General features: G+C 35.3%; 1 protein-coding gene across 1 annotated transcript in view; it reads left to right on the top strand.

Moving 5' to 3' along the window:
- The window catches only part of sntg2 (syntrophin, gamma 2), a 110,453-nt gene that overhangs the window by 62,737 nt on the left and 21,758 nt on the right, over nucleotides 1-25,958 (top strand). Inside the window, exons 10-14 of the mRNA XM_024269542.2 lie at nucleotides 5,207-5,336; nucleotides 7,612-7,650; nucleotides 10,154-10,270; nucleotides 13,861-13,932; nucleotides 14,011-14,220. Coding sequence (XP_024125310.1) covers nucleotides 5,207-5,336; nucleotides 7,612-7,650; nucleotides 10,154-10,270; nucleotides 13,861-13,932; nucleotides 14,011-14,220 — 568 coding nt within the window. The remainder of the gene's footprint in view (nucleotides 1-5,206; nucleotides 5,337-7,611; nucleotides 7,651-10,153; nucleotides 10,271-13,860; nucleotides 13,933-14,010; nucleotides 14,221-25,958) is intronic.

Below are 25,958 nucleotides of genomic sequence, written 5' to 3'. Positions count from 1 at the left end.
GAGGTGTCTCATGTTCCTTTTTCCATTTACCTGAGAGCGAGGCGGTGCAACTCAAGAAGGAAGTAAAGAAGTCTGTTTTTAAATGTTTTGAACATTTTAGCATCAATATTTGCATTTTTAGCAAAGATCCAAGCTTAGTAAAACATTAATTTAATTTATATACATATGAATGCAGGAATTTGGTCAAACTAAAGAAAGTTATCATCAAACAAGCAGAAAATAAAGAAACAATTAACATTTTTTTATATTAAAGATTGAAAATAGACATAAATGGGAAGATATAACATTTTTGTAACTGATGATTTAAAGTTTTGAACATGTGTTTATTTTGTTGAAGCAACAATAATTGAGAATCATTTTCTGTGATTATTTGCACAGGTAAAGATTTGCTGAATGTTAATAACATTTTCAAGTAAATGCATTGAGTTTAGAGAACAAAATCAAAACTGAAGGTTTTTGAAAGAAAAAAGCCTCGAGGCAGAGAGCACGTCGATATCAGAGTTTACTTCCAAAATATGACTGGTGTGAGTATAAATTGAATGCACACAAACTGCATTATTGGTGAAAGGTAAACGACTGAGTCTGACAGCAGGAATGTATGAGCGGCAGCCTTTATCCTACATTTTTTCATCTATTACTTATTTGTTTCTGTTTTTTTAGATGCTAAATGCTGGTCAGGAGTGTTGGAAAAAAATATATACTTTTTTTTTTTTTTTTGCCTGGGTTCCCTTTTAGGCCCATTTCCCCTTAAAACTGACTATTTTTAATAAATCTAAACTGCTCAAGATGTGACAAAGTCTTTTTTTTTTTGGAACTTCTGCTGTATATTTAAAATCAGAAAAGGCAAATTTTGTAAACAATACCAACATGTAAATAATGTTAACTAATGTAATCATTAAATGCTTCAGCAATAACCAGACATGTCTTATTTTAAAATTTTACTCACAATATGTTCATCTTAATTTACTTTGTTACGTGGTGTTGCTATGGAACCGCCAATATGATTATTTTTATTTGTCAGTAAAATCTTAGACTTAGAAGCATTTTTGTACAAATTGTAGTGCTGTCTGAGAGTCTTTGCATGCAGCGGTGGGTGGGTGTGTGTTTGTGTGTGTGAGCGCATTGATGTGTTTTCCTTTGGATTTTGATCCAGGCTCATTTTTAGTTGAACAAACTAAGCAGAGCGGAACAACGATGAGCTTGAGAACTGATCCCTTCACTTTGGACACATTTAGATCTGTATTGAGTGAAGTCTTCTAAACGGGGTGCCATGCTGTAAAGCAGACAGTGGATGAACTCCGGTTCATAAATCTTTGCTTATTTTACCAACCAGAACAGCCTCCTCTATTCTTCTTCACAAACTGTTTAAATAATATATTTCAAAATAACCAAAAACTAAAGAAGAAAAGTGATTCTGTCAATTTAATCCACAGAATAGATTAAACTCCCATTATTTTTTGTCATTTTCTTGTTGAAAAACAGTTTTTAGCATGAGGATTGTTCTTGAATAGGTATATAGACATGATTTACATTAAGAAAACAGTTTCTTATCTCTATTTTTGAAACTTCATTTTCAATATTATTGTCATCATTTATTTATTTGATCATAGCAAACTTCATAAAACTAGTGATGAGAAAAAGTGCAACATGCTTTTAAAAAAAATTACAGGAGCAGAAAGGTTGTGGTATCCATGCCACAATAATGCTCTTTTACAAACTTTATTTAATTCATTTTGTATAAAGAAAAACCCAGAAATGCAGTTACGAATGTATTTTTTTCATATATGTCCTTCATCATGAGAAAAATGCCACAAAAACAAGAACTTTAACCTCATCTGGGGTGCACTCCTGCTTTTTTTTCTTTTTTTGAAAACCTCTCAAAATTTAAATGAGCTTTTTTTCCCACTAGTACCTCTGTGTCAAACCCCAGCACACACTATTCTCCTTTGAAGGCAGCCGGTTGCTCCTGTTGTCGATTATCTAGTTACGTTTTGTTGATCCCTCTCAAATCTTCAACAACCTTCACCTGCAATCTACTCGCAAACCCATCCAATTTCCTACTTTCACTGATAAATCAGAACTTTAGTCTTTAAAGGAAACGGCACAGACCGACAGCCTCAAGAAGCATCAGTCAAATGTTAGTGACTCTAATGCGGTTAAGCCTTTTATTATCTGCCTCCTTTTGCAAGCAGGTAAGAAGGTGTAAAAAGGAATCTAAGGGTTACTCCTTTAAGACATACCAGCTAGAAATCCAACATTTTTTTCTTTTAGCTCTTCTAGTTTATGCAGGGGTTTTATTCATTTCATCTTGCTTGTTGAACTTGCTCAAAAGACAAAACTAAGAGCTTCATATTTTACCCAATTCTTTGGTTTTGATTTGCAAAGCTGTTCTTTAAAATGGGTCGAGTGTGTCTTGTTCTTTCTCAGCATGTGGTAGCATACCAAACACACACTTGTCCTCACCGGAGACGTGTCTGATTATATTTCATGCTAAATTTCTTGCCTTTCCACATAGAAAACAATCTCAGAAGCCCCAACTGTTTCAGAGACGGTTCAACAGGACCTGGGACTCTTCAGTAAATTGGTTACAGAGTCAATTTTGCTTCAAAAGAAGGAAAATAGTTATTTTATGCAAATAGAAATCTGCTTTGATTCAGCATTAATTCAGTGGAAAGGTAACATGCAGTCGCATCCTAACGGTGATGTTTATTTACGGGAAAAACACCTAAAGTAAGCACAATTCAACACAAATCCAGTTTCATCAGATGACTTGAATTATCAGAACACATTAACGTTGCAGTCTATAATATTTCTCCTAGCTGGACGTTTAATCTGTGTCGTGCTTTCAAAGATCAGCAAGAATATGTTGGTAAGAAATGTAAATGGAGTTTGTTTCTCTCATTCATTATGCTAAAAACGAAATGCCCCACAGCCTGCACGCGTCTCTGCTCCACTAATCAGCAGCCGTGGCACAGTTTCCCTCATTGCCATTCACACTGTATTAAAACTAATAGTTACATTCCTCCCAGAAATCATTTTTTTCCTCACACTTCTAGTTTTGCGCTGCATTTTAACTGGTTATTCGACCGTCCTCTCTTCCCCCGCGGATTTATTACCGCCTAGTCAGCAAGAACGGCAACAATAATTTGCGCCTTTGGGAGCGGCGTCGACGTGCGGAGGACTCCCAAGTGTCTGCAGATCCCGTCTTTCAGAGAGGATTTCTGTGGAGCTCCCTGAAGGTGGAGGCTCCTGACAGGGCTGATCTGCCAGCCGACTGTTCGCTTTGATTCCTCCTATGGTCTAAAATTCAGCTTCCGGTTCACAGCCACAGATATCAAACAATACGGATATATAACCGATCCTTTCAGGTTGTAATTTTGTTGATCGTACAAATAAGGAAAAGCTGGGTCAGCTGTACTAACATGTAGTTTTATGCGCCCTTTTAACATGGAACAAAGAAAAATAATTGAAAGTTGAGTCCAACTGTCCCCTGGAGAGTCAGCGGGTCAGTACGCGGGCAGCCGAACCAAAGATTTTAACAAGCCTGTTGTTTCCAACAGAGAATTGGCTAAAAACGTTGACTTTCTCACATCCACCCATAAGAATAAAAGCTAAGAAAACTCTTTTTTAAACTTTCACCTCCTACAGTCGTCTCCTTTCATGGCCTCTACGTCCCTCTGTCCAATATTGCGGAGTCTGTCTGCGAATGTTTCAGCGTCGCATCAAACTGCCTCTTTATTTAGCAGTTTTCTTGACAGAGGCCAAGAGTGTCAGCGGCGCGGAAATGCAATGAAATTAAATGTCATGGGGAAAATAAAAAAAAATTCCATTTTGCTGATGAATGTGATCCTTCTCAGATGACCTCATCACAACCCCATCTTCGGAATAAATTGGTTTGTAAAGTAGTGCATTTAACCTCATCACACTCCCAAGAGTCAGATTAAGAGACTCATATTTAGATTCTTAAATGAGCTTTATATGCTACAACTTTGTAAAAAAATTTTTTATTTTTTTTAGCCTTTTATGTGTCACTTTTTGAAAATCTTTTGCCAATATAAGTATTTCATCTCTGTAAGCTGCTGCAGGGAACACTTCCTAAAGGTTTTTGTAGTTGACACAAGTCATGGATAGACGGATGTAAGCAAACATGACAGACAATAAGGAAGGAAAGAGTGACTGACTTGTTTTGTTGTTAAATCCTGAAAAAAATTGAAGTTACTAAAGGACATTTATTGAGGGTTGAGGAGAGTATTTGATGTTTTCCATGTTCCACATTCATTCATGTAAAGAACAAACAAGAACTCTAAATATTGGAGTCATGAAAGCATCCCTGTTGTATTTCTTAAAAAGTGGAAATTGTGGTAATTCTCTGCCAAAAAGTTGATCTAAATGCAAGAGTTATTTCAAAGATTAAGGGAAGCTACAGCCAATACCATCACAGAAAAAACGACTCTAACCAAAACCTGTTTTTGCCTGCAGACATTTGAATTAATATTAAATCCTGGTTCTGCAAAACTGGTCGAATCCTACAAAGTTTTGCAATCATGTGGGAATGTCTGCTCAGTAATCGATGAGCTAAAAAAGCTTCAAATAAGCAAGTAAAATATATAAATGGGGAACCAAAAAAAAAAAAACCTCCTTATAACTCAATATGAGCTCAATGGTGTCCCAATGTCTCTTGTAGTTAGATTCTTTCGACTACCTTAACTCTTCAACTGTTGACACAATTGACAAAATCCCAGCAGATTCAGGAGAAAACGTCCCTTTTAATATCGACTTTGCGCCATTATGAAACACTTTACGAAAATTTCTTGAATACCGGCAGAGGGCGGATATAAAAAGCCACTTTTCTCCATGTCAGAATCAGCCGACTCACGCTGATCATGTAACTGGTGGAAGATGTATGGTACATATGGAAGAATGTGTTACTTGGATGTGGATGGTGTTTAAGGTTTAATCAAATGGATTGAAGAGTAGATCTTGACCTTTTTTAATATTTTGGAGTATTTTGTAAAATAAAACATTACTAACATTGTTCTGGTTATGCACAGTGCCTCTCAGAAACCTTTTTAATACTCATGTACAGTCATAGAACCACCACAAAAGATGATGCATGTCTCTTAAGGAAGTATTAGAAGTTCATGCTGTTTATCTTTCTCTCTGCGTGCTCATCCTTCCTCATTGTTCGGTCTCTGTGCTCCTCCAGGTCCAACTGTTTCCAAGTGTTTGCCTCAGGTGGAACCTGCACCAATATTCTCCAATTTTGCACTGCAGCAGAAAGCACAGACTGGCTCCAAGCAATATCGGCTAATATCAATGGTCTGACGCAGGAGAACGTAAGTCCATCCCATGCAACACGTCGGAGGCTGAGTTCAATCCTCCAGACACTGTTATTGACATCAAAATGAAAAAGTTTTTTTTTTTTAATAACAGTTTAGAAAATCAGAAATATTGAACTAAAACACAAAAATTCAGATGAAACAAAACATTACAATTAATTTAAATGTTTACCCATAATCCGCTTTGCAACATGTTTTGGTAATACTTTACAATTTAAAAAAATATATAATTTAAATTTAAAAAAAGTTTAAAAAAAACAATTTAAACCCACAGATTTACTCTTAAAAACAAAAACGTAAAAACTAACTGACAACATGCAGCTATAAAACTGAAGGTAATGCGCACATGTTGCATCAGGTCTAGTGAGGTAACGGGACTTTAATTGATCCTTCATATCAAGCATCCATTGATCAGAGGCTTTTCTCGTCCTCTTCTGACAACAAGATGCTCTCTCATTCCTAATTAATGACTGCTAAGCAGTTATTGAGCGTGAGCTCTTTTCTCTGTCATTTCCTCCTTTTTCACTTTGATTAGCACTTTGAAGCTGAAAAGCTTTTTGGTGGGGGTACAGTACTACAGCGGGCCCCTGCCTGCCTGCCTGCTGATTGCACAGCTGCCTACCATTAAAAAAAAAAAAATCTGATTAATTCATGACTGCATCACCTAATTATGGATGTGGCGTTTGATTGCTTAACGGCCAATCAAAACTTAATAGTGTGGCCACTTTGGGTGAGAGTGGAGTTTTGTTTTAATCACTGACATCCTTGACGCTCTTTAAATAGACATTCTTTGGCTTTTCTTTTAGAAGGTGTTATACTTTTTTTTAGAGAAGCTTATTTTATGCTATTTCAGAGTCTGAAAAAAGTAATTAGGCAACTTGATTCTTGTTGATTAAGTAAAAAAATAAATGTAATGCTCAAAAGAATAAAGGGAACACTACGAAAACACATTCTACACCTGAACAAATGAAATATTCTTTTTAAATTATTTATTCTTTGTATAGTTGCATGTGCTGACATCACAACCACACAAAATTATTAATAAAAATTACATTTAGTAGCCTATGGAAATCCGAATGTGGAATCATACTCAAAATTTAAGTGGAAAAACACACTACGGCTGATCCAACTTGGATGTAATGTTTTTGAAAACGAGTCAAAATGAGACTCAGTAGTGAGTCCGCACAATTATATCACTTTCCTGCAACTCCTGGGTATGAATTAAATGATCTTGACACAGCATTGATGGGCCGTCCTGGATGAGTTGCACTACCTGGGCCACTTGTTTGGGTTGTAGACGGCGTCTCATGGTACCTCTGACACTGTTAGCATTCAAAAGTCTCCAAAAACAACCAGAAAACACAAGGACGGAGAAGTTGTCTGTGATTACTCTTGCAGAACCACTCCTTCATTAGAAGTGTCTTCCTGATCACCTATTATTTCCACCAGTTGCACTGAAACATACAAAATCGATCGTCAGTCCGTGTTGCTTCCTAATAGGACAGTTTAATTACACAGAAGTGGGATTGACTTGGAGTAACATTGAGTTGTTTAGGTGCTCCCTTTATTTTTTGAGCATTGTATTTCACTTTAATGTTTAGGCCCTTTTGTTTATTCGATATAAAGATTTGCACACTGTTTGGTTCTTTAAATGTGTCTGCAAAAACAAGCTTTTGTTTTGCTTCTTAAATAAGTTATAAGAAAATCTTAAAGTTGCTGCTTCTTTGATGAATGACACTGATTTTAGTGAAGCATTCAGGCTCTAAGTTTATCTGTTTATTTTGTTTTAGCAGATAAGAAATTAGCATTAAATGTTAAATATTTATTGTCTTAGTTTGAAGCATTTCAGTTTCTTGAGATCTATTTCATTTGCATATTTCAAAATCTCCTTAAGGTCATTTGAAACTGATGCTTTTTAGATGTTTTATGGGTTTGGTGTCTATTTTATCAACAGAATCTATTATAGCTCTGAACTTGTTAAAAACACCAGGAGTGAGAAATGTATCATTCCACATAGTTTTAACTACTTTTTAATAATACATTCTTCTTTTAACCTTTTGATTACATTCAATAAAATGCTCATTTTTTTATATTTTTGATTTAGTACTTCTACTTGGTAGAAAAATGATTTAATATGCATATTTTTAGTTGATACTGAAGTTATACAAATGAAAGAATAAAGTGTTTTTTTTTCTACTTCTTAATGTGATTTAAATTGAGTTCAAATATTGTTTGAATTGCTGTTAATGTTTCATATTTGTGTTTGTTACAGATAAAGATCATCAACAAACACAGCCCAGCAGAAAATCAGGTGTGTATCGTGATGTTTTTAAAACACTGTTCCAGTGTCTTTTTAAAGAAAACCAGATTATACTTTCTCTTAAACCAAATGTTGTTAGAATAATAACTTATGACTATGTTTTAGAAGGCCTTCAATTTACAAGCATTAGAGTTTACTTTAGAAGAAATACATCTTAGTTGTCAGTGTTTTGGCTCATCATAACATAATTTAATCTTTAAAAGTCATAACTTATGGACATCAGAAGAAGGAGATAAAACAAAAACATTTCAAATAACATCAAATGCCAGAATAACTTCCTTTCATAAAACATAAAAAAACAAAAAGGGGAAAACTTTTCTTAATGTCCATAGATTGTAGTGATCTCTAAGTTGATTTTATTAAAGAGAACTCCATACTTTTGACTGTAGCATAAAAGGAAATAAGTTGTAATTTGATGTGCATATTAGATGATACCAGCAATTAATGTCTATATTTGAACTTCGATTTGAGCAACGGCAAATCTGAAAAATGAAAGCAGACTGTGGTGAGAGCAGCCATAATGTCGGTTTAGAGACTTTGATGCAGAGACAGGAGGCAGAGCTGGAGGAAGCAAAGATGAAGATGTTGAGGTTCTCTTTGGAGTGGTGATGAGGATGGATAGAATCAGGAGTGAATCTATCAGACGAACAGATCACGTTAGATGGATCGGAGGTAAAAACTGAGAATCAGGTTTTGATGTTTGAACATGTTGAGAGGAGGACAGTGATGATGTTGGTTAAAGGTTGGAGCAGCAAAGAAGATTAAAGAGGAGGTTCATGGATGTAGCTAAGGAGAATTTATGAATGGTTGGAGTGAGAAAAAAGGATATAGAAAACAAAAATAGATAGATGCTGATTTACTGTAGCGCCCCCTAAAGGGAGCAGCCGGAAGACAAAGAAGAAATTTCTTGAAAACTTAAATGAAGCATTTGTTGGTCATCTTCCAATCAGAGGGTGTGCACTTGAATTTTGGCTAAAACAAAGAAAATTGTTACGGTCCAAATGCAAAAAATAGCACAGTAGATGTTTTTGTCTTTTAAAAAAGATTATTGGGGAACACATAAAAAGCTGTCTGTGGAGTTTTCTTAAAGTCATTCCTCAGTATGAGTGAGTGATGTTGTTCACAGGGTTATAACCTCAGATAATGTTCAGATAGAAAAACCCATAGTTCACAGCTCAGCGACACGGGGGACGGCTCAGTCGTTAGGCTACATTGTTGGCCATGAAATGACTGAAACTCCAGCGAGGATGATAAATATCTCTAGCACAACACCGGTTGTATAGAACTGAAGAAGGCGCTCTGATGAGAGGTGAAGTATCTTCAAACCAGAAACTTTTTCTAGTTGAATTTTTTAAAAACTTTTTCATTTTATCATGACCTGGATGACTGAGAATCTACACCGACATGGACCAGTTCTTTTTGTTGTTTTTTTACAAGACATAAAAGAGTTGGCTCCACAGTGCACTGGCAGTGACCCTTTCCTTGCATGTATGTCAGTGTATGCATTTTTTACTGCAATTCAGGCAGAATCTAGACTCGTTCGTAAAAATATTGACTTCCTCTACATGTTGCTGACTCCAGACAAACATGTTTGATGATGAAGTCGTGATAGGCCTCCTGCACTTCTGCATGCAGTTTGTTCTGGATAAATTTGGCAGACAGCTGTACTGAATATCATATATATATATATATATATATATATATATACTGCTATATATCAGATTAATTTATCGTAAAATTAACTTCTTTAAACTTTAAGATATTAAATACAATACAGATTATAATAAAGAATGTCCCAGGAACATCTTGTGTTCTTTGTGAAACGCAACTTTTGCCCTAAAAACATGTTTTACTATGTAAAAAGTGGACAATAAAGCTAAAAATTAAAGTCCAATTAGCTGTCACACACCCCTAGATGTTCTCCGCTTTTGACTCATCCTCTGAGGAGTGGTAAGCAGCAGACACAGCCGCACTCGGGACCGATTTTGTGGTTTAACCCCCTATCCAGCTGCTTAATGCTGAGTCAAGCAGGGAGGAACTGGGTCCCATTTTTAGAGTCTTTAGCGTGATTCTGCCTGAATTTAAACTCAATTCCAGTGTCAGGGTGGAAACTACCACCCAGCTGGACGTAGCTTTGGATCCATCTTAAGATAGTATTATGCATGTGTTGTAGAGAAAGACTCAGCATGTCAGAATCAATGGGGTTGGACTTGATTCTTTGCTCTTGTCTGAACTGAGAAAAACAGGGTTTTATTAGAGCAGCTCAATCTCTGCTTTTACACTCAAATCCTGTGATGTCAATCTGGTTCAGATCAAAGGCAAATATCTGTTTGTACAGCACCACCATGCTCAGACATGTGCTTTAAAATGCACCACTTCCTGACTTCATGATTTATTGTTGCACTCTTAATTTTAGAGTTATTTCTTTGCTATTTTGAATCTTTCAGAACGATTTCTTTCGAGTGATTTTGGTCATATTTGGTGATCTCTACAGATTGTTCACATGGGCTGGGCTTGTGAAAGCCTGGAAGACAGCACCGTCGGTCGATCGTCTACGTTCAAGTTTCTGGCGCTGAGGGGACCCTATTTTTTTATCTTCAAAAAGCCACCGGTAATTATCCTTTCTATTTTATTTTTTCCAACACATTCACATTTTAAATAATGCAAACTCAAATTTTTTCCTTAAATATAAAAACTCTAAGCCTCTGATGGTTCACACCCACGTGTGTTTCAGATGATTAATTGATGGTGTGCACTCCTTTCAGCTGCTGAATTGTTCCTTGTCTGCCCGAGTTGGTCTTTGTAGATTAGAAATGTGGGGATTTTTATGCAGCAGCTCACAGATCTGTGATTCTCTCCCTGCGCTGCATCTTTTAGAATCTAGTTGGCAGCAGGTGTAAAACACCACATGCCTCAGTGATAAATGAATAACAGACAATGTGCAATGCTCATGAATTTATATTTGTTTTGACTATCCGGCTGTGAAGTAACAGTGAAATGAGCTGTGCTTTCTGGATGCAGCGTGGGATCGCAGTTTTTACGACTGTCTGTTAGCTGATGGATCACCGTCCTCGGCTCCTTGTGCTCTGACATTCAGTCTGGGGATTTTTGTTTTTTCTTTCAGTTAACAGAGTTTTTAAAGTTTGGAAAAAACGAGGTGGCATGGGGTTGTCTGCTCCCTTAAAACAATTGCAAAATGTGCAAGAAAAGCAGTAAAATCACAACTGAAACAGTAAAATAGTTTACAAAATGTTGCAAAAAATCACTTGAAAACAGAAAGACAAACAGTGCAGGAAGAACTCATATATATCATTCGTCACCTCAGTCTTGTCGTGGCTCCACCCACATGTGGCTTTGGAGTTTTTAGCCTAATTGTTACATAGAAGCATTGACGGTATATTTGTATGTCTCATATATATTCAATGTATGGAAGACACAGAGGATATTGAGAGATCAGGTTTATTTACTAAGAGCTCTACACAACCATCAGTAATCGCGTCTGAATGATGGACACTTTCACTGGTACTTCTGTCTACTTTTTCCCTAATAAATTGGATTCTGCAATAAGTGCCAAGAACGGTGCACTTAAAAAAAATCTGAAGTTATTTCTGTTTGAAAAATAAATCAGAATCTGTGGAATTGTAGGATTTCAGGGGTTCAATACGTATTGAACCGTGACGCTTATATTGAGGTACATATCGAACCGTGAGTTAACTGTTTCACTGGATCTGTAATATATATATATATATATATATGTATGTATGAGTTGTATTTCCGCTTCCACATGCACCAGAGCACCTCCTTCAGATGCAAAAGTTTCATACAAGTGTTTAGCACAAAGTCGTCAGAGTTTTTGTGACGATCCGGAAAAGTCCTGTGACTGAACAAATATCCACTAATACTTGAAACCACAAACAATGATATATATATATATATATATATATATATATATTACTCTTTTCAAAAAGTTTGGGAAGGTTTCGAGTTGTAAAAACTTCAAACCCATAAAATGTCTTGAACGTCTAAAAATAAAGGTTTTAAATCCTTGCAAGGATCAAATGGTTTGCAGTAAAAAGTTATTTTTCACCAAAACACATTTTAAAGGTTTCCTTCTTTCTGAGAATATTCAAACAGTCTTCTACATTTAATTTAAGACATTTTAATCATCCATGCACTGAAAACCAAGATGAGACGTGACGCCTCCTTCTCATTTTTGGGATTTTTCTGTCTGGCTGGACGCCCATGTCTGTAGCAACACTCGTCGACATTTGACAACTTCGGATTACTTTTTATTTTAGTGTTAAATATTCATACTGCTGACATCCTCACTTCAGATGACATTTTAACTAAAAAATCCAGTCTGCAAAGATCCTTCTCCCTAGAGATATTAGGAAATAGAAGCACTTTCACCTTCTTTGACAGCACTTTAGCAGCTGTCTGTCATGATGTTCTTGCTTAGTTTGATTTTAAATCTTTTTTTTTAACTGTTAGTGGATTGTCTTTATTATCTTTGAGCTAAAGGGTCAATCCATTTTGACAAAAATCGACTTCATTCAAACTGCCTTCATCTAATAACTGTGTGTCACTTAAACTGACATGGTTTGTGTGTTCTGTTTCTATCACATCAGAAAACATTGCCGCATGTCGTAATGGTGTTTGCTGAAAGTGGTCATTGTTAGTCCTGTAACTATCACAAGGATTAGAGTGTTGTTCTAGAGACAGCTTTTGATTCCATCACTTGCTCTTTTGTAATTCCACGCTCTTTTCATTCTGGCGGTGGAAATGACTTCATCAAAGACAGTGCTGTCTCTAGCATTGGAGAGTCCACGTTTGCAGCATTGAGATCGACGGCTGGATTTTCTCTGATCTTCATTTATCTGGGCTTTTTTAAAAAGACTTTTCAAGTTTGGTAAAAAAACTATTTTCTTGCCATAAGTCATAGCTAATCTTCTTTACCAAATGTTGCTTTTTCATAAATATTCTGTTTAATGAAAAGAATGGGTCTAAATAAAACTCTTTTGGTTCATGGAATTTTAAGAAACACAACAGGAAATGCCACTAAAACCTCTTTATAGTCCCACTCCTACCATCTTTCGATCTATTTTCAAAGTGTTTCCAGTAGTCTTTATTATGATTATGCCATTTTTAGACTTGATAAAAAAAAAAAAGCCGGTGTCGTTTTCTAGGACGTAGCTTCTGCAGAGTGGCAGTTCATTAGAAATTCACCTGTGAGTTATGGGCAGGACTATTGGGAAACATTGTTGAGATACGATTCTTCGTGAATCTGTAAAAAAACGATTCAAACTCGTCAAAATGTTCATTGGTACAGAAAATTGTTTTCTGCAATTTTTAGCAACTACTTTAAGAAAAAAAACACATTCAAGAATGCAATTTTAAGCTTAATTTTCTTTATGTGTCCTCCACCATCAGAAAAATCCCATAAGAACAAATTATAAACAAAAAAAAGACACAATTTTCTTAAAAACATAGGTTTTTAAGAAATAGTCATGGTTGGCAAAAAGCTCATGCAGAAACTAGACTAACGGATGAGCAGAAACAAGTTTTCATCACCGATAAAAAGAACAGGGAGGAAATGTGGTCAGCTTTGACCTCAGCACTTTTTATGTGAACATTCTGACGATGAACAACAGTAGGACAGTATATATAATATAAGAGCACTTTGATGTCAATTTTGATTTATTGAGTTGTTTTTCTTCTAAAACAGATGAAACTCCACCATACAGAGAACAGAAGAACATCAGGTTATAGATACAAAAAAAAAAAACTGCAACCAGTTGTGCGGAAATAATCTAGTAAGGTTTTGACAGAAGACACACATAAGATAATAAAGGTTTTGGTGCTTTTTGTGTTATGTTTAACCTTTTTCAAAGCAAAAACAACAGTTTTGATTTAAAGTATTAGATTTTTCTTTTTTTAAAATACTGAAACAAGCTCACTGTAGCATCTTCATGGTTAATTCTCTAAATTTAATATATTCAGTATTGAATTTTGTCTGGATCTTGGAAGCACAATTTTTGTATTGACTATAGTTTTAAAGATTTTATTACACGTATTCTGTACATGTTGAGCAGAAAGTAATACATCTAACCTCATTTTACATTTCCATGTTTTGACATACAGAAATCATTTATGGATGTTTCCCCTCTTTAATAAGTGAATTTGTGTGTTACCTCATTTCAGATCAGTTCTGCAGACTGGGGAAAACCGGAAACGACTTATAACCTCTATGAGGTTCTTTTCAAGGTTCACAAGGTAGGTTAAAGAGTATGAAGTTGTTGTCATGAGTACCAACATAAACACATTTTAGAGCTAAAATGTTCTGTGTGGCAGCTGTGGATGGCAGAGGACTGCTGGCTGCAGGCGCGGCTCTACTTGGGGCTGGAACATTCGCCCGAGCAGCAGGACAACGAGCCTCTGTGCTTCAGCATCCTGGTGGGTCATGGCCAGAGCCACACCTTCAGGGTAGAGCTGGCCTCGGACCTCGCCATCTGGGAGAAGTCCTTCCAGAGAGCAGTGTTTTTTGAAGTGCAGCGAATACAGGTGAGTCCTTCAACATTTCCTACATGCTCAGGGACACACTGGTGGTGGCTCTGCTGCTGAGCACTGGCGCCAGCCTTCCACCAGAGGCAATGTGGGGTTCAGTGTGTTGCCCAAGGACACTTCGATACATGGGCGGGCATGGTGGGAATCGAACCCACGATCTTCTGATCAAGAGTCGATCGTCCTAAGCTAATTTCCACACACACAGTTGTCCCCAAATTTTTGAGTCAATATTGGTTTAATAATTAATAAAGATTAAAAAAATAATAATTCCAGTGTTCCCACACTTATTCGCGTTTCTTTATCTGCGGTTTCACGTATCGCAGACTTTTTGGGGGAATTTCGCAGGAGGGGAGCTAATTTGAAGAGCACGCCAGCCAATCCGCTACGCACAAACTCACAGTGAGCCTGCATGGAGAAATGGCATCAGCTGACTCAGAAGCAGGTCAAAAACATCCTGATAATCATGGAGGATAATTATCATCCAGAGCAGGTGTTTATTATGGATGAAACTGGTAAATTCTGGATAGAGATGCCCTCTCACACTTATTTGATGAAGCATTCGCTTTTTCAAGGCACAGAAAGACAGGGTGACAGTCCTCAAGAAACGTTTGCAGTCTATTGTTCTGGATAAAAAAAAACTCTTCATGTTGAACAATACTCTAATGTTCTTTAATAAATGTTTACAAAGCATGATCAGAAGTGTTTTTGATGAGTATGGATCGGTAACACATTCTTCGGCCATGAATTTATTTGCTTCAATAATCCACAGTTTGAAATATGGATTTTTGATTCTTTTATTTGTAACGGTCTTCCACTCAGCTGTTGTCATTTGCTACTCTTCCAAAGTCTTTTGTCCTTCAACGACTCCCCCAAATAATAGTCTAGCTCAGCGACTGCAAGAGTGGCTATCTTTGAATTTTAGGGCTTTCATTAAAATGTCTTACAATGCTTTGTAATTGCATTATTTTAAAGCACTAGCAAGGCAAGGCAAGTTTATTTGTATAGCACATTTCATGTACAGAGACAATTCAAAGTGCTTTACATAAAACATTAAAAGAAACAATCAAAAGAAATAGTAAAAATGTCATTCATCATCATTCAAATCATTAAAATAAAATTAAAAGAAAGTAAAAAGATTTTAATTTAAAACAAGCATAGATAAACAGTGCGGACGTAAACTTTTGAATACATATTAATCAAATGCAACTGAGAACAGGTGAGTCTTTAACCTGGATTTAAATACACTGAGTGTTTCAGCAGATCTAAGGTTTTCTGGAAGTCTGTTCCAGATCTGTGGTGCATAGAAGCTGAATGCAGCTTCTCCATGTTTAGTTCTGACTCTAGGAACTGATAAAAGACCGGATCCAGATGACCGGAGAGGTCTGGCTGGTACATACTGGTACATACTAGCAGTTCTGTTAATGATAAAATGAACTCATTTCCAGTTTAAAGTAAAAAGGAAATTTTGGCTACATTTATTTCATACAACCATAAACTATAACTGTATTATTTCTGAAGTTTACTTTGAACTTTTGATGATTAACTGGTGGTTACAATTTGCTATAAAGCTGTTTTCTTTGTTCGATCACACGATTAGTGTATCTCAGTGGTTAATTAGTGGCCCAGTAATTGAATTCATTTAGTGAGTAATGAAGTCACAGTCAGAATAACAATGTCTCTGCATGCAAAACAGATCCAAACCATAACACTTCCACCTCTTTACAATGTTTCAGTGATTGGTTTTCACCAAATATAGCACTTCAGCATAATCTCCATGTATAATATACCCTCTGGATATGGATTTATTCAGATCCAAATTTCTGGATGGGTCTCTTTTTTTTTATTTTTTTTTTTAGATAAATTATTAGTATTTTTCCTTCATTCATGTAGTATTTTGTCTTTTTTTGGAAACTTTAATGTTTCCATTTAGTATATTTGTCTTTTTGTTTCATAGAACAGCTCTGTTGCCTCAGCCTCTACCTTTTCTTCCAAATCCTTATACAGGGGAAAATCTTTATACCTTTCGTTTTTGAAGAAAAATAAGGGTTTCGTTAGAATATTTAGTGGAATATATTAGACAACTCTCCACTATCCAGAGTCAAACTATCCAGTCACTGCTGGGCAGATAAACTGCATTTTTAATTGCTTCCTGGTCATTAACAATTATTCTCTTGATACCAGTTTGGCAGTAGATTTAAAACTCCTGGTTGATTGATGTGCAGTTAAGTGCTTTTTAGATTAGTCGGACAGAATCAAAGAAAAAAACACAAAAAGCCTGTTGACTGTAATTAAAACATCCATCTATCTGTAGCTTTCTGAACCACAGAGCATATTAGCTGTTGTCCCATAACCTTCAAGTGTCAGAAAGAGAGTGGATGAAGATATTTTAGATGAGGTCCCAAATGACTGTTTCAATCAGATCCATCTTATATATAAGGCCTGGTGAGTTAACAGTTTTAATAATGAGTTATAGTATAATTTGTTCATTTCTTTAAAATATGTAAGTGTTGAATATTTTTCCATTTTGTGATACCAATTTATTCGAATGTGAAACAGATGTGCAGCTCAAAAAAGAATTGGAAAAAAGATTTACTGATTTAAAAAATTATTTGTACACATGTTTTTTCTGATGATAGTCAGATCATATATATAATTATACTTTTGAGTATTTCTCTGTTCAAATCATTTTGAACAGGAGCAAACAAAAACAGTGATTGAAAAGGAGCCTATTAGAAAATATGATGGGTGGGCCACAAGATCCCTGTTCCACTCTGTTCAGGATTTTTTCATTTTTTTGTGATTGGTGGTTTTGTTATTAACCACAGAGTAAATGAGTATAAAAGCCTTTATTAGTCTCAGAGACTGGTGATCAATGTCCTTTTTCATAATGCAAACATGAAACATTTCCACAAAGGTGTGTCTTCACTGTCATGTCCATATTCTTTTTTAAGACTGATTATGATTCAGAATGTTTGCCTGGGATCCATTTAATTTATTTAAGAAAATGCTAAAAAAGCCAGCAAAGATTTTTTTTTTACTCTGCAACACTTGAGGGGTTTAAAGTTCAGATTTTTGATAGCTGATAATGAAGTCATCAGCTTAAAATATCACAGCAAATGTCACAAGATGCTCATTTACTTAAGAAAACAAGATATTTAGTCCGAAAATGTCTTATCTGCAATTTTATCTTAATTCCCTATAATCTGTCTGTATATCTATAAATTGATCTTCAAAACTCATTTTATTTTAGAATAACAATCTGTCTTGGATACGAAGCATGTTTCCTATATAAGGGATATAGGCCAATGAGGTGTCTGTTCTCAGAAACAGATGACGTGGAGTGGCTTCTGTGAAGTTCATTAATTTCTGATAATGGACACCTTGAAGGGCATTATCCTGCTTACAACATAGTCACTTATGAAGTAAATAATAATTAAATTATTAGTATTTTAATCTTTCCTCTGCATAAGTGAGGAAAATTGGTATATGTTCTGAATATTTTGATATGTTAAGAAGAGCAGCATTTCAGAGGGAAAGTTCACTTCTTACTGTTTTTTTTTTGTTTTTTGTTTTTTTTTGTCCAGATGATGAAGTCTAAAAGTCCAATGTCTAAATAATTCAATTCCTCTGGTGTCATCTCCTCATGTCTCATCTCCTCCTTCCTACATTATCTTCTTTCTTTTGCTGCATCTCAGTCTTCAAATGATCAAACTCACTAAACAGGTTAAAAGAAGCTATGAAACCACTGTTGAATGTATTGATCACAGCAACGTCAATAAACATCGGAGAATTAGCTCAAATGTAAAATGTACTACACTTGACAGACACGGGATGCTACAAGTCTAGGTTCAGTAGTCTTTTAAAAACTTCTTTGCAGCATTTTTCAAAACTATTTCTACCAAATGCAACACTTTAATCCATGTCGCGTGGAGATAAAATTGCATTTTGGACACTAGGAGGAATCAGCTGCTTTACCACATCTGTCATGTTAACACAGCCTTGTGATGTGTGATCGCAAAAGCCCAGAGTGGGTTAAAGTGGGTTTTTACTGCCTCAGCTTAAACAGGAGAAGAAGCACAAAGGAGGCATTACTTATTCAGAGTCACACACTCTGAGACAAAAACCTCCTAACATCTACTCCCTGGTGGAACAAAAGCTACCCCAAAGACAAACAAAACACCAGCAGCTTTACCGAAGATCATTTTTATATTTGCCTTAAATATTGCAGTATGTTCTCGTTTTACAACCTTTTTTTTTTTTTGGACTGCATTCTGCAGCTCACTCTGCAGTACACCTCCTTCAAATTGATCAGAAACATGAAATATAAAGAGTAAAACATTAAGTTTAGCGTAAAATTTGAAGGATGAATGCCTTTCTGTTGTTTTAATTTGTCTGTTTTCTACATCAAAAATGGTTTATGAATATAAGTTGTTACTTGACAAAGAAAGTATAAAATTTTAGTTTAAGACAGCATGTTTGAATACCTTTTTTTACTAAGAGAAGAAAAGTCCTTCAGGTGAACCTGGAATGAACACTCTGCTGCACTCCTCTATCAAGCGAGGTGTGACTTGCAAACGGAGCAAAACTGTTGTTTGCTCGATACATCCTGCCTGCGACAGCACACTGTGTGTCTGGCCTTTAATCTTCTCAACAAGCAGTTGTTGCTGCACACACAGGGCGCTCCTATGTCACAGAGTACATGCAGCATGCATGGAACCACAGACTTTTGCTGTGTTCACACTGGACGCGATTTATGTTGCCAATTTACATAAACGAGGAGGAAATTTGTTGCTCAAAATTTGTCCAAAAGTGTTTTCATAAATCTGCTGTGTGTGGGAGGAGCTACTGTCAAGTTTTTGGCTTCATTTCTACATTATTAAATACTTAAGTTATGAGAAAAGGTAAGGTTTATTTATTTTCAAGTGCTATACAAAAATATACATTCATGTCTGGATTCATGAGATCATTCCGAGACTCAAACTCAATCGCACTGGGGTCCAAAATCCAATTTACACCTTAAGTCGCAGCCAACCAGGATATATGTTTAATAAACACGCTTAAACAAAATTTTTAAAAATTTAAAAACTAAACTTTTTAACATTACTGTGAATAAAAACAGGCAGGAATATTATTCCAGAATAAATCAATTTAAACCTTAAATAACATTCAGTATTTCACTCTCCGCAAAAATGTTATAAGTTAGAAAAAAGTGCAACATAACATCGGGTCATCAATAACAATAAAATAAAATTATCTCGATAGCCAGGTCCGGGCCTTGACTTTGGGGCATGTGCAGTACGGTGAGGTCCACCATCTGCTGAATGATGGCTGCTTTCAGCAGTACTTCTGTCTAAATAGCTGCATCTCTATTACACATTTGTGCAAAATTTGATCAGAATTCTAGAAATGTAAAAAAAATGCAATTATGCGCTGTTTCGATTTAGTCATAATTATACAAATAAACACAAACCAAGTCCAGCGATAGGTCATTCAAAATCATGGTGATGGATGTGAACAATGCTTTGATTTACAGCAGATACATTCACATTTCTCGTCGTACTATTCAGACCAGGGAGCAGCTAGCTACCAGGGAGCAGCTACGGATGAAGCAATTTTAGGAAATTGTTTTATAGAGGAGCTGCAGATCCAACAATTCATTCCATGCTCAACTTTTGTTGAGCTGTGTGATGCTGTGGGACCTTTCATGGCGCCCGCTGTGCAGCCTGTTCCAACCAGCGTGGTATCCACTTGTTGGTCACATGACTCATTTATTTTAAAATATGTTTCCTTTGCAATTTTTCAAAATATGTCAATAAAACCACCTCCTCCAAGCACAAAAACTTTTTTATAAATTGCGAAATTGACGCCGGCAAATTTATTATCATAAATCTAACTAATTCACACTGGACCTGTCTTCCTGCAGGACGCCCTGCCATTCTTATCTGTTAAATGTTTTGCAAAATGTTGCACATTATCTTCAATATTTTTTCCTGTAACTTTTCAACTATTTGTGTTTTGGTGTGTTTGATGGGTGTCACATGATGCACATCAACCATGAATGAGAGATCGACTGACATGAGAACTTGATTTATGGTGTGTAAAAATAATAATGTGATGAGATCCAACCTTCACTCAACTGCTAAGAGGACTGTTTAAATAAACAGTCGGATTCCCCTGCATTTGGTGGTCTGTTACTAAACCTTTATTATGATGGTGTCCAGATTATCAATGAAGTCTGTGTTGTTGATCATATATTTTTTATCCAGTTTGTTTTTGATGTCTTTTCTAAGAACTTTACACTTTGCTGTATGTCACTTATTTTTTTCCTTTGTGTGCCGCTTTTTTGTGTTAAAACATCAATATCTGTCATGGCTACTCAGCGTCAGTCTCAGCAGATGAAAGGGAAACATCTGAGCAGACTTCCACCACCTGCAGCTATCTAGTAACGTTTTTGCAAGATCATGTCATCAAGTCTCATTCATTTGTACTGCAAGTGGAGACAGACGATCCTTTCACTTTAATCCACAGTAATTAAATCATCATTTAAAAAAGATGTCATTTAACAAGGTGCTTCTTTTAATCTGATGAGTTTAAATTTACTATTTGAAATATATAATTTCCATTCAATTTAATGCTTCATTGATAAAGGCTTAAATGCATGCCGGTTATCACAATAGTCTTTCTTTTTTATAACCAAGAAGTTAATTGCATTTAAAAGTAAAATGATAGTTTCCATAAATGTTATTTTATACTTTATATTCAGATTTAGCACTCACATCAATGAGCCATTAAATTGCTTCTTAACCAAATATGGTTGAAGTTTAAAGCTTTGGAAGAAGTGCTTTGTTAGGCAAATTGTGGTGGAAACCACTGAACCACAGATGGGCAATACCTGTGTGCAATACATTTTAAAATGTGTTCATATGTAAAGCTAATATAATCAGAATAAAATAAACTAGAATAATCAGTATTTCTGCTTTAGGTTTTTTATATTTTTAAGAAAATTCTGCATTTTAACCAGATTCACAGAAATTGCTGATTTGGGTGTTATTTAGTTTAAGTTTTTTAGTGGCTAAGTATGTCTGAAAATGTGTTTGATTATTAAAAATAATTTTATTTTAAATTCATTAAAAATATTTGTTTGCAAAGTAACCAAGAACCGGACCATGGTTGGGCAAGTTAGTTCTGCTCCACAGTTTAACTGAGCTTTTCTACATGCTACACGACTATCCAAGGAATAAAACTAGAGTGAGTCAAAAATGTCAGTGTGAATGCACTTTTAAAACAAAAAAAATACTTTTTTGATCCCTTTTATAAAAAAATAACACAGTTGTACTTGATGTGTTGCAGTAATTGTAAAATAACTAAGCAAACATGAAAATAAAATCACGCTAAAGCTGTTAATATTCCAATGTGAACAATCCAGTATCTGCCAAAGGTTTAGACCACGTGTGTCAAAGTCAAGGCCCAGGGGCCGGATCTGGCCCTCCAGATCATTTTATTTTATTGTTGTTAAAAGCCTGATGTTATCTTGCGATTATTTCTAGCTTGTATACGTTTGACTATAAATATATTTTTATGGAGGGTAAAATATTGAAATGTATTTAAGGTTTAAGTTGATTTATTCTGGAATAATATTCCTGCCTGTTTTTATTCATAATTATGTTAAAAAGTTAAGGTTTTAAAGTTTTAAAAACTGGCGTTCTGCTAGCTTTTTAGGCTTTTTTGGCATACTAAGATTTTTCTAGGCTATTTTTCGAGTTTAGCTAATATTTCATCTACATGCTAGCTGTTTTGGCTGCTGTAGGCCTTTTTAAAAAGATTTATAAGAATGTTTTGGAGTTAGTCTAATATTTACACACTAGCTGTTTTGGCTAATTTAGGCTCTTTTTTTGTTTTTTTAGGATATTTTGAAGTTTAGCTATTTTTTCCAGATACATATTAGCTGTTTAGGCTAACCTAAGTTTTTTCTTTATTTAGTTTTTTAGGTTAATTTGACATTTAGCTAATATTTTAGCTAGTTATCAGCTTCAGAATTTATTAGCTATTAGCTTCAGAATTTATTAGCTATCAGCTTCAGAATTTATTAGCTATTAGCTTCAGCATTTTCAGCTCTCAACTTCAGTGTTTTTGGCTATTAGTTTTAGTGATTTCAGCCATTAATTTCAGCATCTTCAGCTATCAACACTAGCATCTTCAGCTGCTAAATTCAGCTTACAACATTCATACTAGCATTATTGCAGGTCATGCTTTATATCTAGTTAATAATTATGTAAAAAAGTTACGGTTTTAAAGTTTTAAAAATTTCGTTTTAGTGTTCAATGAATGTTAATCCTGTTCGGTCCGCATCCTCAGGTGTGTTTTGGATTTTGATTGAGTTTGACACCCCTGGTTTAGACCATTTACACTGCAGTAACAACAAGATGAGCATAAAAGTGTATAACATCATTAGATACAGTTCACAAATAGAAATGAGTGCAGATTGGGATATTGTGGTGATACCATAATGTCCCACAGAGCAGTTGTACAGGGATTACAAACCAGCTCCAATTAAGCTCCGAGCTACAATTAATTTTAAAAGCTTTTTTTTAAAGTCACAAAAAACAGATGTTGGATCCCAAAACTCTGCTTCCTGCTGGTTTATAACTTCAATTTTACAGCAAATTTTTTACCAGTCTTTGAAAAATAATAAGCCAGTCTCTTTTAACAATCTTTGCCGTGTGCTTCTTTTCGCACACCAGCTGGATGAAAAGCTGTGCGAGTTCAAGTGGAGTTTAAATGTAAGTAGAGGACAAAGGTTTAATGTTAACATAAAGAGGATTACATTAAATATTGTAGCCTGGATTTAATTTGCAGAAAAGTGTAGGGAAAATGTGTTAATGAAGGGTTTTTACTTCAAACATGCCTTTGGTTTAGATAAAGCAGCGTTATCAAACATACTGGTGAATAAATGCTGACACGTAATAGCATATGCATGTAATGCAGTCTTTGGAAGGAGATAGAAAAATGATCATGCATTCCAGACCTTTAGTTGCTATTTATCTGACTGCTTGTAAACGCACGGCTGCAGCTTCACACATTTCTGTTTGTGGTCGTGCTCAAGACAACCTGCTGAAGTTTTTATCATGCATTAGGGAGAAATAAAATACACAAAATACCAAACCATGAAAGAGATGCATCATGGTTTTGTTTTAGATCTGTGGAGTGAAAGCAATAAATGAATGATTATCACAACAATCATTATTGTAGCATTTTCAACAACCATGAACAGCCTCTTACATTTACACTACAGATCTTTACCAATTTAGTTGTGTTTTATTTATTCATTTGTCTTGCTCATCATGCTTACAATATGAAGGTCTGGAGATGTATTTATTTAAAAAATAAATTTAACATTGTTCCCTCAAAATAATAACCATTACTATTTTGTTAGCATTTTGTGGACCGAAGTAAGACTTTTGTGCTGACAAATTACTTTTTCTCATACACATTAGTATTTTGTGTGCACAAATTGTCATTTTAGTATGTTAATTTCCTAATAGTAACTTGTGATCACAAAAGGATAATTTGTGTGCACAAAATGTCAATTTGTGCCCACAAAATGCTAGTATGTGTGCACTAAATGCTAATCTGCACCCACAAAATTCTAATTTGTGCCCACAATTTACTAATATATGACCACAAAATGTCAATTTCTGTGCTCAATGTTCTATTATGTGTCCACAAAATGCTAATTTCTGTGAAAATGCTAATCTGAGCCCTCAAAATGCTAGTTTAAGGGCAAAGTGTGCATATTTGTGTCTACAAAATGCTGACATCTTCCCTCAAAATACACATTTCTGCTCACAAAAAGCTTATGAAAATCGAATTGATCCCCACAAAATGCTAATACAATACTAATTTGTGGCAATGAAATACAAAATTGTGTACACAAAATCCTAACTTAAGTGCAAAAAATACTAATCTGTGGCCACAAATGAATAATTTGAGGGATTTTTTTTTTTTAAATGTCATGTTCAGCACTCCATTTGACAATATCAAAAGTAAGCTGAGTCAGTAAGTCTGGTCAGATCCGGGACCCATGAGATCCACTCTAACACCAAGATGAGATGACAGTCTTTGATAAATTAATAACATTTAATAATTTTTTAATCACATTATTTGTTTTGTATAATAACCTAAAGCTGGCTCTCCTATTTTCCCCTTTTTGCTCTTTCTTCTTCAAACAGCGGCATCTGTTCATCTGATCAGTTGAACTTCAAAAAGTTCTCTGTCATTTACAATGTTTACTGACAAATTGTATTCTAGCTCTAACATGCTGCTGTGTGAGCAACAACTTCTCTTGTAAGAGTTTGTGTTCACCTTTAAAATAAGAAGATGCAAGGTCAGCATTTGGACATTTGTTACCATATTCTGATGAAGCTACATGAAGCTTAGCCTCACAAAATAGGAGATACATTTACAGCTCTTTGGAAAGAGTATAAATTTGGTCACTCAGGAAAACGTTTCAAAGGTATTTCTTTTTTTGTGAGGGCTGTTTCTTTTCTTTTTTTACATTTTTTTTAAGGTTTTTGTCCCGATTCCTTGCTTAATCAGTCAGCAAGTACTCATAGTTTTACGTTATTTATTAGAGAGACAACAATACTTCATATTTTAAAACTACTGTTTCCTATTATCTTAAGTGAATTTATATGAAAGAAAAACAACATTTCAGTTTTGTTTTATTTCAATCAATTTATCACTTTATTTAATGTAAAAATTTAATGTAAAAAGAAAGAAGCATAATTCCTATGTAACACGTTTTAACTGTCTTGGATTAACAAATGAAAAAAAGCTTTTTCAAGCAATAATTGAAATTCAAAAAGAGGAAAGCCTCCCTCCAGTTTGACTTTCAATAAATCTGTTCAACAATAATTTAACTCCACATAGAATTAATAATTCATTTTTCCTACTGTTAAGCCCTTTGATAATATGTTTTAATAGGAAAATAAACTATTTCACCGGGGATCAGCCAAACCCCAAATCTGATTATTTAACCATCACAATTTGAGGCATTTTATTTTTTTATTATTGTAACAAAAACTTTAACTATTTTCAACTTTTCAAAATAAAATAAAAACTGAATTGCTAAAAAGGTCTAGTTAGAAACGCATATCTGCAGTATCAGCATAAGCTCCAAAGACTGTCAGAGAGCCTCCGTAACAAACTGTATTCAGGACTTAAAGAATGCCACACGTCAGGTCAAGCTCATCATCTGATGGCCAGCAGTGCCTTCTCCTCATTCTCCCCGCCCTCCCACCCCGCCGGTGCGGCCAGCCAAAGATCAAGGCTACAAATGCTGTGGGGAGCCTGAGGGGTTTGATGCTCGGGACACTTAAGTAGAGGCATTTATAAATATTCCAAAGTGGAGCACCTGTCAGGAGATATTTATATCACACGCATGTTCTTTGCAGGTCAACATTGGAGCCAGATTTAATTAAGAGACTTCTCATTTCAGCGGTAGAGCCGGAACGCTGCATGGGGGTTATTATGGCAGCAAGTGACACGGCTGAGAATCTTCACGGTCTGATGTCTTAAACCGAGGGGTTAAAGTCATCATTTCTGCAGACTTATTTTCATTTTGTGCAGATCATAAGATCAGTCCAGAAGGGCACGCGTCTTGTGATGTAATCCTATCTTGTGGTACTTTTCTAGTTGTTCAACTTCGATCATCTTTTCATCCATTTTCAAAGTAT

The sequence above is a fragment of the Oryzias melastigma genome, linkage group LG22 (genome assembly GCF_002922805.2).
Source record: "Oryzias melastigma strain HK-1 linkage group LG22, ASM292280v2, whole genome shotgun sequence".
Taxonomy (NCBI): Eukaryota; Metazoa; Chordata; class Actinopteri; order Beloniformes; family Adrianichthyidae; genus Oryzias; species Oryzias melastigma.
Note: the sequence above shows the minus strand (reverse complement) of the source record. Positions and strands in the feature narration are given on the sequence as shown.